Genomic DNA, 16,088 nt, shown 5'->3' on the forward strand with positions numbered 1-16,088 from the left:
GTCACGCACCGTGTTTTTCTTGCTCTCTATTGGTCAATTTAATTCTTTGAGTGTTTCTTTATCAAAATATGTAGAATTTTCTCCATATCGTGCATTGATTGAGTAATGGGGTTTTTTTTGGAATTAATGTTCTAATTTGTCTTCGAGGTGTGATAGGAATTTTTCGCCGTTCAAAATAATTTGAAGTATTTTTACAAAATCTTTGTATGCGTCTTCCTGATTCGTCTGCAAATGGGCTATTGTACTTTGATCTTTACGGCAAGTGCCGCTTAAACACAGTCTTTTCCTGTCGTTGCGAAAAATAACACTAAATAATGTCAATAATCAGATTAAATCTTGAGAAACATAGGCCTAGATAAATCTTTTGCACGGTGGGTTTTTGCATGCTTAATTTTAGTTTCGCGTTATGTGTTGTCGTCAGTCTATGTATATACCATCACTTGTTTACGCCATTTCAATGCCTTTTAAATAATGTCCTTGCAGAATCGTGGAGTTCACGAAATCATCTGTTAGAGTAACTGTCGATGAACCACGATAGCGATTCATTGTTTTAGTATATTTGATTTGTGAATAGCCTCCATCGCTGTATTAATATGAAAGTCACGAACATGTTATGGTAAGGAGTGTAGTAGCTATTATTGTTTTCTAATCTTAATCCTTTCATCATCTAATCCTCAGAAAAAATGCTCATGGTTGCTACGAACAAATAAATTTGTTTTGATCTTACTAAGGAGCAACAAATATTTACCAAAGGCATGCGACCACTTTTTCCCTGCACCCGAAGTTCATGTTTTTCGTGCGAGTAGCGTACTACGCTTCATTTTCTAAGCTTGGTTTCATACTTTGATAAATACCCACTGATCGAGAGCTGAAATGACATCAAAACAAGTAGCGACAAGTCATTTCTCCATCAATAGCTCTGTCATTGACCTTTTATATCTTGTCAATCATTTTGATTATTACGATTATCAGTATCCATGAACTAATCACAAAAGCTTTAAACTGGTAGTCTAGTTGTGGCATATTTTAATTGTATTGCTGGGATCTTCTTGAATTGTTACGGTGTGCTTTACCCCACGAAATGGGGTAACTAATTATTTAGATGCGTGCATCAAAATTAACACGTGATTCATAGGAAAAATCCCGTCTTAACTCTCTTGACCCTTCACACGTACCGCGATATTTATCTATTATAGCTGTACATTAATCATAAAAATAGTCTATAATTGATTTTTTTTGCTATAAAAGGTTATACGCTTGTTGAAGACGGAGTGTCCAGCTGACATTTGGTGAATTCGATTTGGATTATCCGTGAGTGAATCGAGATTAGATAAAGGTAATTCATGTTAATTAGCATAAATTGCGCACACACACACACGGTCGACTCATCGCCTGTAAATGTGTCTACTTATTGTACATTGTGCGCATGTTCCATTTTTCCCTATAAAATTTGTTTTGGCGTGAAATTTTCGATAATAGACATTAATTACACGCAGTAAACAATAAACAGAAGAGATTTAAAAACGCGTTTCCTCCTCGCGGCTAATCGCAGTCTTGTCGACGTCAACGTTTAAGGACGTGATCATGCCATAAATGAACGATTAATTGTGAAAATCTAGCCCTGTGGCCAGGAACTACCGTAATTTACCCAGTTCTTGTGAAAATGTCAACGAGAGTTAATTAATAGCATATTTTGTTATGGATGTGATGACTTGGTTTTGGATTGGTTTTCTTTGGATGTAACTACAGAGTTTTTTAAGACGTGCCTTACTGTGTAAATGGTTTGGTTGCTGTCTTTGACCACGGACTTGTTTACATTTATATATGAATGAAATAATTACTGTTTTTCTTGTTTGGATTTAACCTAAGTGCAGTTCTGCTTTTTTTTCTGTAGCAATATTGCATTAACAGATTTGCGGGATCTCTGAGAAAAAACTTTAAACAAGAAAAGCGTAAATTTTCAACACATGCATAATTTTTAATCCATTTATTTTTCTAACTTGAGCTAAGACCAGATCTTTATTGCATCGTTGGGAAAAATGCAAAAAAATAGTTCATGAATGAAGCACCAATTTTAAATATTTTGCCTCCAGGTAGCTGCAAAGAGACATCACTTTTCACTTAACCTATTCTCACACTTTTAAAGAGCGTCATCCTTGTGTTTTACAGCGTCTGACTTTAAATTCGGAAGTCAAGAAACAAAACAAAATCCAAAGCTGATGTGAAATCAGGAAAAGATTTAAGTAAATATAGCACAAGCGTGTTGTTTGTATGTCATTGCAGCTTTAACATCTCGTGTTTGTCTCATGTGCAGCTGAAATTCACACGGATTTGATATCTGCCGAAATGACAGCAATGTTTGCAGAGCGATCCGAAAATGGCTATGATAGGATTTGTAAAGTTTATTCAGTTGAAAGTTTACTTCCTATCCTTTGTATAGATCAATCGTTTTACCTATTGCCATAGTAAAAGAATATACAGATTGAACTAAGTTGATTCGCATTTCACGGCAATTAATGCGTGTTATCTTCAGAAAAGCCCCATTAAGGATGATTCTTATTAATCTTGTATTGCTACAGCAGGAAAAGTTGACAAAACTGGTTTTAATTACAGTAGATGCAGTTTTGCCTTTCGCTTTTTCCAATAAAAATGTGCAAAGAGAATCAACGGTTATCCATGCAATAAGGGAATGCAACAATACATCATTAAAATAATGAATTTCTCCTTCAAGTGCGCGTTCACAGTCTGAGTTCATTAGGACAATGTCAGATAATGAGCAAAAAACGACATCAGCCTAAGAGTGCTGAGCTCTTGAACTAAGTTGTTGGCTTCAAGACTATAACAAAAGTTATTGGTCAATAGAAACTCAATGATATTTCGTCACCGACTTTTTTGTGCCGCGTCTGAGGTTTCTCAATGACACCTGTCTTTGACGATGAAGACAGTAAGCGTATCTAGAAAATATTTCCACGCATCCCGCGAAGCAGCCTTAGCCCCAGGCAGTTTACACAGTCGAAACATTTTGATGAGAAGGTGTCCCAAATGGTCTCTATTTGGAAATAATTCTTTTTATTGAACACGTGTTAATACACATCGGAAAACTGAACTGAACTGAAACTGTGCACCTAAAGGTGTTTTAAATTCTCTGGAGGTAAAATAGCGCAACTTTAACTTGCTGTAAAAACAAAACAATATTATTTTTTAGGGAAGCTTGTAAGGGGAAGCACCCTGTGGACGAATAGTCGATTTGGTGTTGGATTTTTATGTACAACTATCTCATTCATTGAGTTCTATTTTCCTTTCGTTTTTTGCATACACTTATCCGTTGAGTTGCCGAGCATTGTCACGTATGTCGTAAAACTAGAATCACTCTACTTTCTAAGTTTCGTGCCATGAATTTTGCACTTTTTCCACTAAGGTTGTCCACGATATTCTCTGTGACACCTGACATCTTCCAATATCTTGGGACAAAGCGAAACGCCCACAGCGCGTTGAGCAGCCAATAATTTTGATCATTAATCCCTGTTAGCTCATTAAGAGTAATTATTATACACGCCTATTTGATTCAATGAAGTATTATCAAACGTCGTCAACTGACGACTAAATGCTATTAATAAGGTCGCTACAACGATCATATAATTATTTCAACATATCTACAACAAATTATCGTCAGCATCTTGAACACTTATATATATAGTTCAGGTTTCCGCATCGAAAATAGCCCCCGTTTGATAGTTGGCTGGCAGCACTATTGAAAACACGTGAATCATACATAAAGTATCGAAACGGGATATATCGTTTGTCGTTCATCTCCGCGGATTAAAGTTTGAACTTCGCGAGCTAATATCCTGGTTTTATGTTTTGTTAGCAAAATGGCTCATATTGGTCATCATGGATCTTTGACGCGAGGTACAAGTTCCTTTCAAGTATCTCCAATTCCCATACCATCTCACAGTGGATATTTGTTCCGCGATGTTTCAGGTAAGAATCATTATTCGGCCACATGATAATACACACACGCATCGTGCTTTCGTTGTGAACAAGTCAAAATTTTCACGTCTTACTCTTAGCACCTTAACACGCTAAAAGTATATAGATCAGTCTGAATAAACATGTCTTTTATTGTGATAAATGTGATTATAAGCGGTTGGTGTGTCTATTACCCGCCTCGTTCAACTGCCCAGTTGTTGATTCTATCGTTAAAATGTGAGAGACTGTTTTATTATACGGCTAGAAAACGCCTAAGTTTTTGAAGTATTGTTTTGTTTTCGAGTGAGCACAAATATTGAATCATGAGGAATAGAATGGTTGTCGAATGAGATAAAATAGTTATATAAGATTAATTTTATAGATTTATCCGTAATATTAATTTGCGCTTTGTCTCCATCTTCTTAATCGTGGTTTGTTGTTTGCATGCCTTTATATATAGCATACATGCGTTGGCAACGCTCTCTTTCCATTCGAAAGATAGAGAAATTTGTGCCCGTGAAAATTTATTTAATTTCTTTTTCCTTGCTTGTACAAAGATAATTCGTACTGTTACGTTTTGAAATAACTTTCGTCCTAAGAAAGAAACTTTAGTGTTTTAATGAATGCGAAAAGATCATTTTATTTGTTGAACAAGTATAAACAATCATGCGTTTGAAATTTCTTAGATTTATGTTCTTGTGAATCAACTGTAACTAATCTCTCCAAAAATACATACTCAAAGCATGTGTCTGTTGTTCTGATATTCGCGTGGAACAGTAACATATAAAATGACGAAATATTGTCAGAATTTGATGGTTAATTGAACGCTCTAAATTCAGTTCAGTAACGTCCATCTCTTGACTTGAATTCTCTGCTTAAAGTTAGTATGGTATGAGGACTGTCGTAATGTTCTCACGATTATTTGTGTCAGCTAACACATTAACTAACGTCAGCTTATATTTTGTAACAAAGACTTATCGTTTTCTTTTGTGCATTCATCATTACATATAAACTTTGGTGTTTTAATCAATGCTTAAGGAACTGTAAAAATTGTTTTAATAGTCTGTTGGTGTCTTGCAGATACACGTATACTTTCCATTTTGAATTTGTCCTTATAGTATTGGATAGTTGTACTTTAATATCTTGGTACAATTTACGATGATATTTATCTCTGTTGCTTCAACAACTTTTGATATTTCATTCAGATTATCACAGAAATGCCACTGGGCTGCATCCTTCGTACGCAAGACCACCAAACTTCTGTGACGACTACTCGTACGCAGCATCCGCTCCTAGCCATCAGCTGTTTTCAAATTCTGCAGCGTCTTTTCTCGGTGGATCAGGATTCCTCGAGTTTTCGGAAGCGAAGAGAAAGCCAAGTGGGAATATTCGAGCCGAACTCGATAACAGAGCGTTGTGGAAAGGTTTTAACGAGTATGGAACTGAAATGATCATAACAAAGGCTGGAAGGTACGGAGGCTTTTATTCGCTTTTTGATTTGTAGCTATCTATATGTCAGAAATACAACATATGGGGCAGTCGTTATTTAGAGTTTGTAAATGTTAAATTATCAATAGCATTTTTCCGGCTCCATTTTACTTGTGTGTTAAAGTGCTCTAAGCTACATCAGTAATTTTTCCGAACTGTTCTTCTGTCTTCTTTCCAGTCAGTAACGATTATATTTAACAGGAGCAAAAAGTATCTTCAAAATGATGCTTTACAAATATTTCAAATGAATTTGAACAAAAATTCGTGTTTTAACTCCATAAATCATACACAGACATTTACTTTGACAGACATTGCCATCATTCTGGCAACTTTGGTCCCAACCTGTACAAATATTTTTTCTATATAAACAAGCGTTTCCTTTTGCGCAATATCCTATTTGGCATTGTATCTGGGTCAGAGATAGCACATCCGTTATAAATTGCATTTATTTTATCAAAAACAAGCACTTCAATTTCCCTTCTCGTCATATTTAATAAAAGATACTTCGCGCTCAAGCGATTTCATGCGCTGACATTTTGTGTCGTATAAAGCCATACTTATTCAGAAACTTCCCGTAAAAAATTCTCTATTATTATAAGTTATATTTTGTGTCTGTACGACTTGCCAGAAGTTTCCGAAATCATATCATAGGTATTTTTGGTTTGCATGTCGAATACATGAGTCTCAAATCAAATAGAAACCTGTCTGTTTTTCGAGGAAGTATAATTTCCTACAACGCCCATAACGTCTTGTATATTGATACTATTTGGAAAATTAGCGATGTAAGTATAAAATATAGCTATGCTCATTATGGAATAGCTGGGTGGCATATGCATTTAATCGTTGAAAAGCAGCACACTGAACGCGATGCTGACTTGCAATTACAAGAACAGCTGAGTGTTGTTTGAAGAGTTAAAACGTGGCTGCGTTATGTAGCCATTGTTACGGAAAGAAACGAGCAGAAACTCAAGATTCTTTTCCAAAGTACTCGTGAGAAAATAGTTTTAATCTTTGATTTTAAGCTCGAAATATGCCACTTTAAAACAACGAGGCATTTTGTCACGTTTCCCGTGCTGCTTTTATTCCCGTCTGTGTATTTTTCGCACATTAACGTTGTTTAAAGCTGTCAAGTCGACTCACCGTATCGCTATCTTACACCCGGTTTTTTATTTGCTGAATCGACAAACACTCAATGTGAAGTTTATTTTGTATTTTAGTTTTTGCTCCTTTTACTGTATTTTATTATAAGATTACATGCTTCAATGGAAGTGTTCTTAAAAGAATGAAGTAGAGACATGAAATTCAACGTTGTTCACTGCATTTGTTCGCGTTTTCTTCGTTGTGTTAAGCATGCTGTTGTATGTTGAGCTAAAGTAATGATTTCGTGTTTTGGTTTTACAATATTTCCTGCTTTAATTCATATTAAGACAGATTTGAAAGCCTTGAAATAGTCGTGAAGACCACAAGGTCATGTTAGGCGCCAACTAAAGCTTGCATCAAGAGCCGCCCGATTCCGGATTTATTGCTTTATTCATTATGTTATTGTTGTACTGTTCTCTAAATATCTTTTTCCGTCAGTGATGTACATTCCGCTAGAAATATTCCGTAATTTCTTCTCAAACTGTAAACCATAGTTTCCAACACTTTTGGGCAATCACACTCATGTTAGTTTTATGGCACTGGATCTATAACAGATTATACAAAGTCTCTGAATACAATTTAGAACTTATGTAACTATCTATAATGAAAATATAAGATGTTTTTCTTCATGGCAAGATCTATACATTATATGATAACATGACTTGAACATTAAACAAGAAACAATCTGTGATTGTACATGCTTTATTTACATAATAGGAGAATGTTTCCAACGATCAGAGTGAAACTCGAAGGATTAGATCCCAAACTGAAGTACATCCTAATTGTGGACATAGTTCCCGTAGACGACAATCGGTACAAATACCATAATGGCGAATGGGTAATATCTGGAAAAGCAGAACCTTCGCATCCGTCAAGATTACATTTTCACGCTGACTCTCCAGCCACTGGTGCTCAATGGATGAGACAAGTTGTTTCTTTTCAAAAACTAAAGTTGACCAACTGTCAAGTCGATTCAAATGGACATGTAAGTATGAATTCCCTTTATTTGTATGTAGCGAAAATTATTTTGATATCCTGCATTTAGGGATCTCTTGCTATGTAGCTATAGATCTCTAAGAATAAATGTGGGAATTGATCATTTTGCTCTGCAATCAAAAAAGCAAAGTTACTCGTTGATCTGCCGTGAATAAATATCTCATAATGGTAGATACAACATCCATGAAGTGCAAATAATTTTTCTGTTTATAGTTGAAGGGTATTTTCCTGCTTAAAGCAGTCATTTTCCTTAGAGCAGTGTGTATATCGTGCATTACTATTTTAAGCGTCTTCACATATGTTAGACGGAAGAGCTTTTGTTTTTCTATATTCTTAATTTACAGAGATATTCACATTTCAGCAAGTATATTATTTTTAAGTATAGAAGATTGAATTGTAGCTGCATCCGGCAGTGAACATGCACGTAGTTTATCATCAAGGTGAATGAATGTTTTGAAGCTGTTTGAGACTGAATGAAAATCTGTTTACGTTTAATCACTTCCCCTCCCATTCTGTTTCGCGATATTGATCGAGCATATAATTTTAACGTTTTGAAATAAAGATTTCGGTCTATTGAATTATATTGGAAAATATTCGCTTATTGAAATACATGCGGGTAGTTCATTTACACCAATGTCTTCAAGTCTGTAATTGCATGTACACAAATACTATTATGATATAGAAAACCTTTCAGATATCTCAAACGTTAATTGCCGTAAGAGCTATCATGTACGTTGTCTTGAATATTTTTCGCGATAATTGATCATTTAGATCGATGTTTAAATAGGAACAACACTTTTTTGTTGTTTCTCCGATCCGCCCATCTCGTTAAAAATGATCGTTTTTGCTGTGTTCAACTATTGTATCATTGATATTGTAGGATTTCCGTAAACATATAGTCGTCAACTGCATGTGAAATTTTCAGCAAAAATATTTCCTTTCGCCTTCATTTGTGTGAAATTATCTGTTTTTGGCTTTCCGCAAATCCATGTCAGGTTGATTTTTTAAATCCTGTACGACGGCTAACTGAACGCTTTTGATAAAGTCTGATACTTAGCTTCTTGTAATAATTAGAAAGGATCGATTACATAAAAGCTCCTCACTGTTTTTTTTAACAATATCAGTTTCAAGTTGGTATAGCTATTCAGTAAAAATAGGCTATTTGGGTATTATACTTTGCAACATCAATCGAAGCAAAATGACGCCAGATCTCTTAACATATTTAAAAATAAGTGTTCTCACGGAAAATTTTTTTGATTCACGGAATTTAACATAAAAGAATTATACTGTGTTTATATGGGTCTACAATAAATTTAGGCAATTTCGTCGGCGTCTTGGAGTGGCTTTATAACCTTTATAAGAAGGCTTATCCACAATTATCCAGCTTAACTTCTCTAATATTAGAATTCCATTCATATAATACCAGATTACTGTTATTTGTCGCTTAAATTTTTGCCATCGCGAGTTTTTTTTATGTATGATATACGCTGTTTAATGTAATTAGGTTTCCATTTACCATAGCTTGAACATTACCATTTTAATTCGATGAGAAAATGAAAAAATCGAAAAAATTTTGTTTTTCCGAGCAACCAATACGATTACGTCGTCCAATCTTTTCCTATAATCGTATTATGATGACTCAAGTATGAAAAACACTCAGTTTGTGATGAAACATTTCTAAAATAGATTAGATAGATTCTTTCTATCCACCAGCTGAAAGGATTCAATTTTTATCAACAGCATTTTCTCTTATTTTTTAGGTAATTCTGAATTCGATGCACAAATATCAGCCTCGCCTTCACGTTATTCAGACCAACGACATCCACGCTGTAAACGCACACTTTAATATCCACGAGACTTTCACTTTTCCAGAGACAGAATTTATGGCTGTCACGGCTTATCAAAACCCACAGGTCGGATAAAATTTATCTCCCACATTGAACGGTGAACATCATTATCAGTAGTATGTTAGATAGCTAATTATCTCATTTTCTCAAGTGGACGAAACCATTTTATTTATTTGTAGATTACTCAACTAAAGATTGAAAACAATCCTTTTGCAAAGGGGTTTCGTGGAACGTGTAATTCGTTTGGGGCAACGTACGGCGCAACGAAGCGCAAACTAGAGGATGACTGTGAAGAAACTGGGTCAAGACTCTCGCCACATTTGATGAAACTGACCAATTGCAGCAGTCCTTCCTCGGCATGTGCTACGTCATCACCACGTCATGTAATTCATCACTACACTACAGGTACTCTAAATAGCTCAGTTGTGTTTGCTTTTCATTACGACTGAAGCAATCGACCTATTTTCAGCATCGTCTAATCACGAGTCTCCAAGTCACTTGGAAAATAATCCCTTCGACTGTCTTCAAAACATGACGTCACTTGTTGGGAAATCGTCGTCACCTGGCAACATGGATTGGCGTCAGGAGGTAAGTGTTGGATCGGTTTGCCCGACACCTTTATCAAGCAATGGTGATACCCAGACGTACCTTAGCTCGTTTACCAAGACAAATTGTCGCTTCTCGATGATGAAACCTTACGCCCATTATCATCAAGGCTTATACTCAGGCACACAGGAGCAGGGTGCAATACAACATCCATATGCAATGGGACATCATTTTGGTGCACATGGTGGGGATTATTCCCCCTCATGTTACCGTTATATGCCCGGAGAACTGTACCCGGGTAATTTTTTGAAAGGCCAGGATTCCTTCGTGAATAACGGCTTTGTCAACCTGCCCATTTCAAGCACGCAAAATGGAGCTAGTTTGAACAACCCAAATCAAGATTTCAATAATTAGTAAAGATAGGAGTAGAATTTTAATGAATTAAAGATTAAAATCTTAAATAAATGACGTAAGATTATATGCCAATTTATAAAACAAGACTTGTTGCCTTATTAACATTTCGACCAAAAAACGGTTCTTTATTTAATCAATCCTATCAAGAATACGTAGCTATGGTAACACACCCGTAAATTTGTACGCTGAAATTTTCAAATAACTTGAAGACAGAAGTGTATAAATGTCACTCATTGGTAGAACAAAATCTAAGCAGGCATTATTATTGATATCATTGAATTGTTTGAAAAATCAGAAGTTTTGCCTGCGAATTCAGATTTCTGTGAAAAAAAGTTCGGTTGTTTTGCTAAAATATAAATACATATTATCGCTATGAAGTGGATCTATATACAGTTTATTTATTTCTTGCTCCCAAGGAAAAGATAAAAATTAACCTATCTATACGAGATTTTAAATTTTAATCAAGGTATTATTGGTAAATTCGTCGATAAATTAACAAGCACATTTGGCTTTTTAGACCGAAGACCACAATAACTGCTCGTGATTAGCGCAACTTTTAATCATCTCTTGACATGTCAAGAGACGCGAATTTTCTGCAATGCTTTTTTGAGGGCAGAAATAGAAATTGATTTTTTTCTGAAACAAATTGGATGCGGCCATTAATTATCATTGAAATGTATAGAAATTATGTAAATATGAAAAATTCATGAATAAATTCAAACCAGGTGTCGCTAAAGCCTACAAACGTGTCTGCATTTCAATAACACTTAAACTTGCTTAACGAAGAACGTTTTATTATAATTTGTTAAGCCAGGATTTTACCGAGTTTACGTTTTTCTGTTATGAAGAAACAGCTGGCCCAAACAGTCGTTGAACTAGCGTTACTGCAAACGATATTAACCGAAGTTGACGCTGCTCACTAATTCATAGACGATACCATGACTAAAGCAAGTGCGCAAATTGTTGCTTGTTAATCGAACAGGTTTTGCGTCGAGAGACGCGCCAGAAACATGCCACCTTGTCATGTGCTTGGAGCTTTGCTAAAGTTACAAAAACTGCCGTTAACCTGTCGGAGAACAAACCGAGGAAGGCGAGATTTTTGGCGGCATTGTAAATGGTTTATTTCTATTTCGAATGATGCGATGACAAGCTCATCAAAACAAGATTTCGGACTCTGCTTTGTGCAATTAACCGTATTTGCAAATAATGCACATACAGGTTAACCGCTCAGAATTACACTGTCTTTACCGGTGATAAAAGCATTAAATTATAGACGAAATTTTGTCTGTGATCGTTTCTTTTACCGGAAGTGATATAGTAATAACGAGACGACTTTCGATTTTTTGCGTTGGATTTGATTTCAACAAGAGTTCCAATCCTGTTTTAATCCCTGTTACATACGGTATTTTTTTATGTGACAAATTTTATTTATTCTAAATGCGTCAAAGTCTTGCACCCTGCCTATTTTTATCTGTGAGAAATAGCTTTAAAAAAATAACTTTTAACGAATTCATTTCCTTACTGGATTTCGTATATCTAAAATAGTCATAGCTTTGTTTTAGTCCAACATTTCTTTATTTTGTTTGGACTGTTGTATTGGACATCAATTAATATTTCTCGATGAGAATTGTTCAATTTTACACATTTTCACTTGTAAATGTTGTTGTTTTTTAAACATCAGTTGCAATTAGAGATTTCTAATGGATTTTGATATTGACAGAGCACACATTTAGCTCGTCTCGAGTTTTTTGACAATTTTTATAACAGCTCGAAAATGTCCGGAAACGAATTTGAAAAAATGCAATTCATCTAAACATATTGTCCAATAAAGTGAAAAAAGATAATATTACTTTCGGCCTGAATCAAAAAACCTAATTTCCCTTTTCTTTCTGCAGAAAAATGCCGTTCCCTTGAAATTTAACTAATCCCTCTTGAAACTCGGTCCTTGCTATGAATGAGCGAGGAATTGTTTTTGACAATATCCTTCCTAATAAATGAAGGTATTTTGTATATATTGGCTAATTTCCTGCCTGCAATGACATCAATATATAAATTGCAATGCACAATTCGCTCATTTTTCAAAACACACGATCTTCCCAAGAATTAAACCAACAGCTTGAGGAAACTGGATAAACAGGGCACCACTGCTAGCGTTTTAATATTTATGATTGGGAATTAAGTATAAGCGCCGATGCAATCAGGTAGCTTTTGCTGGTGTGAAAAATATCACGTTGTGTGATTGGTTCACTTGTGGCACTGCCCAAATGAACGTGTCAAGTTGTTACAATTTGGCAACGTACCCAGCTTTCAGTCATTTTAGTCGAAAGGTGATTGGGTCCCGTGGTCAGCTGTCGACCAATTACACGCGTGGACAGCTTGTTAACATTCGCCGTTTTAATCGATATATGTTTACATAACAAATATCTAAGTCACACTTCCAATCCAGGAGTGACTTGAACCGAAACACTCCAAATTCAGAGCAAATTTAGAGAGTATACAAAAGATATAAAAAAGGTAATTTTTACATTGACTTTTGAGTGGATGTACTAACAGAACATTGAAGAAAGAAATCCATGCAATTCTGAACAAAAGAAGGTAAGTTTTAAGCTATTCATTCATTGTTACAAAAGCCAAAGAATATACGTGGCTGTTAATTGAACGCGAGGCAAGATTAAAAACTGTTATTTATCACTCTTGTTATTCTTATTCTAGCAAGTGACCACTGGTAATTTTGAGAAGAAATCTAAAAGAGATTACTACGAACAAATAATATTGTCCACAGGCTAGAACTGCTTTCGTTTGTGCAGATTCCTCTTCTCACACTTACATCAAAGGAAATTGGCTCTTTGGTTAGGCTCAGACAAATCTCGTGAACGGAAAACTTTTAACTCCGTTCATATCAGGGGCAAAGGATTGTTTACAACAAATTTGTGCGCGTGGTAAAATCAATTTATGCAAGTTCTCAGGTTTCCTACGCAATAGATTTGGTCACACAAAGCGCAAAGTACGAGGATAAAGAAACACTCTTGTGTACTTTTGAAAATTTAACGTTAGCAGAACACAAAAATAACTCAAGACATACGCAAAGAACCTCACCTAAAGTTGAAATAATTTTGCTGAACGTCAGTTGGATTTTGTAATAATTGAAATTTAAAACTTATAGATTTCATTTAACAAAGCTGTTTTAATATTCAATCATAAGAAAAGATTTACAAAATAATCGATGGCATATCATTCCTATTACTCATCAGGAAGAACAGAATTCTCTGTTCCAACAATAATTCAACCTATGATAACACCAGCTGTCAACGGAAATCCTGCGAACAAACAAACAGTTGCGTCCAGTTCTTTCAACTACCATCATCTTTCTCCCACAGCTACTAAAGCAAAGTCTTTCAATCCCAGTTTCTCGGGATCAACATTTCATCCTTCGCCATCCATGATGCCTTCTGGTGCCTTTGATTCCGAGTCAGAGAGATCCTACAATCCTGCACCTACAGTGAAGCTGGAAAACGAAGATCTTTGGCAAGTATTTCATAAACACGGCACTGAGATGGTCATAACAAAGGCTGGAAGGTATGTCTTTTCTTCTGAAATTAGTGAATTACCATTGAATTCAAAAAACTTGTTGTCCTTTAAAAGTATAATTTAATAGTTTAACATGGTCGAGTTTGCAGATTAGAGAGATACTGAATGACCATTAAATAGCTTAAAACTGACGGGCTATTGATTATTAATAAAGTTAATCTTATATTGCCAGGAGAATGTTTCCGGCTGTTAAAATTCGAATTTCTGGACTCAATCCCCGAACAAAATATATTGTACTGTTGGAAATTATTCCGACAGACGATTGTCGTTATAAATTTCACAACTGTCATTGGTCCATTGCTGGTAAAGGCGATCCAGAAATGCCCAAACGCATGTACGTCCATCCAGATTCACCGAGCGCTGGCGCTCAATGGATGCAGAAAGTTATATCTTTTCATAAAATGAAACTCACAAACAACGTCAACGACAAAGACGGTTTTGTAAGTTTCTGCATTTCATTCTCTACTCGTTAATTGTCCGTCGTCTGTCGTTTCTTAATTTTTAAAGCTATTAATATTTTGTTTGCAGACAATACTTAATTCAATGCACAAATACAAACCACGTGTCCATGTTGCTAAATGTGAAGACGTGTACAGACTGCCTTGGAGTCCATATCAAACATACGAGTTTCCTGAAACCGTTTTCTTTGCAGTCACGGCTTATCAGAACGAGAAGGTACACGCGAAAACTAACTACAAGTAAACCTTAACAGTCATAAGCTGTTTCAAGATACCCAAAAATGGCAACATGTTCATACTGTTATTAGAATGAAATTGTCAGTTTTGACACGTGGGGCGATATCCTTGGCACGTCATGGGGGGTGTTGTTAACGACACATTTCACCACTCAATGTGTCCATTTCTTTGTTTGTTTGCGAAAAATAGCGAAATTGTAGATTTAGTGAGAAATATAGATTCCTCTGTTCCAAAAATGCATGAAAGGAGAAAAGTGTGCACGACAAATAGTGTTTATTTGCTGATTTTTAATGGTTCGTGGAGGAAGTGCCAATGTTCCCTCCTTGCTTTGGAAAGATTACATTCAGTTACCCTACAACTAGTTGCAATATATATGTTTTTTACTCTTAAGACAATACGCGTTTGCCGAAATTAAGGAATTAACACCAAAAATATAGAGAAAAACATCACCTCTGGTATGTGTGAACATCTTGGACTTTTTTTAAAGAAGGCATACATTCTATAGAGATACATTACATATAGTGCGCTAAGTAGTGTTTTATTTCACCAATTTACATTGTTTGTGTGCCAAAATCCTTTTTACACTTGATGGTAAATTTTAAATAACATAATGTTCGTATACAATACTATGAAAGCCATTTCTTAAATAAATACAAACAAAATGCCTTGAAAAGGAATACAAAAATGCCAATATCATCATTTGGTTTTAGATAACGAAACTGAAAATCGATAACAATCCATTTGCCAAAGGATTTCGTGAAAATGGAGCAGGTCAAAAACGAAGGACTCAAGAAAAGAGGTTCTTGGTTAATTTATTTGTTTCCTCTGGTGCATGTTCTCATTTCGTGCATATTGTAGTAAACTGCAGACATTAGTCTTCATTTGTTTTTTCCCCTTCGTGCAGGAAATCTAAGATATCGGATGTGCAAACAGAGAGAATTTTACCTGTAAATGACGTTAAATGTGAAAACGAAAGACCAGCTGATTGCACTCGAACATCTACTGTTGATAGTAATCTTACAGATGATGGTAAATAGTGTTAAAATTTTGTCTCCAACTACAAGAATTGGCTTGGCTGAGAGGGCCATGATAGATAAAGAACTTTTAAGACAATGCAATTAAAAAAATCCATTTGAACGAAGAGAGTCGTCTTTGTTGAGCGTGTGGTTTACCTTCTTAATCACCGATTTAACGACCATCAATGTTTGTCTTATTGTCCAGGTTTTACGGGAACAATTGCGATCACAAACAATCAATGAATTGCATGGAAACAAAGCCTGTTTATTTTGACACGTGTGAAGAACTGCTGTCTGCTATAGAATCAAAGACATGTTTAACTGTTGCCTAGGTTAGCAGCACAAGTTGCTGCGTTAATAAAACGCATGAAATGTAGGGCACATTAAAA

General features: G+C 35.4%; 2 protein-coding genes across 3 annotated transcripts; both read left to right on the top strand.

Moving 5' to 3' along the window:
• The first annotated feature begins 95 nt into the window (after nucleotides 1–95).
• Nucleotides 96–11,141, top strand: LOC124434401 (T-box protein 2-like). 2 transcript variants are annotated; one of them, XM_046984294.1, is made up of 8 exons: nucleotides 96–616; nucleotides 1,249–1,336; nucleotides 3,869–3,981; nucleotides 5,175–5,439; nucleotides 7,315–7,582; nucleotides 9,354–9,506; nucleotides 9,620–9,845; nucleotides 9,910–11,141. In XM_046984294.1, exons 3-8 carry the CDS (start codon nucleotides 3,873–3,875, stop codon nucleotides 10,398–10,400), a joined length of 1,512 nt encoding a protein of 503 aa, XP_046840250.1. In that variant the 5' UTR covers nucleotides 96–616; nucleotides 1,249–1,336; nucleotides 3,869–3,872; the 3' UTR covers nucleotides 10,401–11,141. The 2 variants fall into 2 exon arrangements, with proteins under 2 accessions (XP_046840250.1, XP_046840251.1); XM_046984295.1 differs by lacking the exons at nucleotides 96–616; nucleotides 1,249–1,336 and having other exon boundaries at nucleotides 3,667–3,981.
• Nucleotides 11,142–13,623: 2,482 nt separating this feature from the next.
• On the top strand, nucleotides 13,624–15,558 carry LOC124435231 (T-box transcription factor TBX3-like). The gene is made up of 4 exons (XM_046985172.1): nucleotides 13,624–13,976; nucleotides 14,161–14,428; nucleotides 14,517–14,663; nucleotides 15,394–15,558. The coding sequence occupies exons 1-4, from the start codon at nucleotides 13,624–13,626 to the stop codon at nucleotides 15,556–15,558; spliced, it is 933 nt and encodes a 310-aa protein (XP_046841128.1).
• Nucleotides 15,559–16,088: the final 530 nt, after the last annotated feature.

This window comes from Xenia sp. Carnegie-2017, unplaced genomic scaffold (genome assembly GCF_021976095.1).
Source record: "Xenia sp. Carnegie-2017 unplaced genomic scaffold, XeniaSp_v1 HiC_scaffold_14, whole genome shotgun sequence".
In the NCBI taxonomy this organism is placed as follows: Eukaryota; Metazoa; Cnidaria; class Anthozoa; order Malacalcyonacea; family Xeniidae; genus Xenia; species Xenia sp. Carnegie-2017.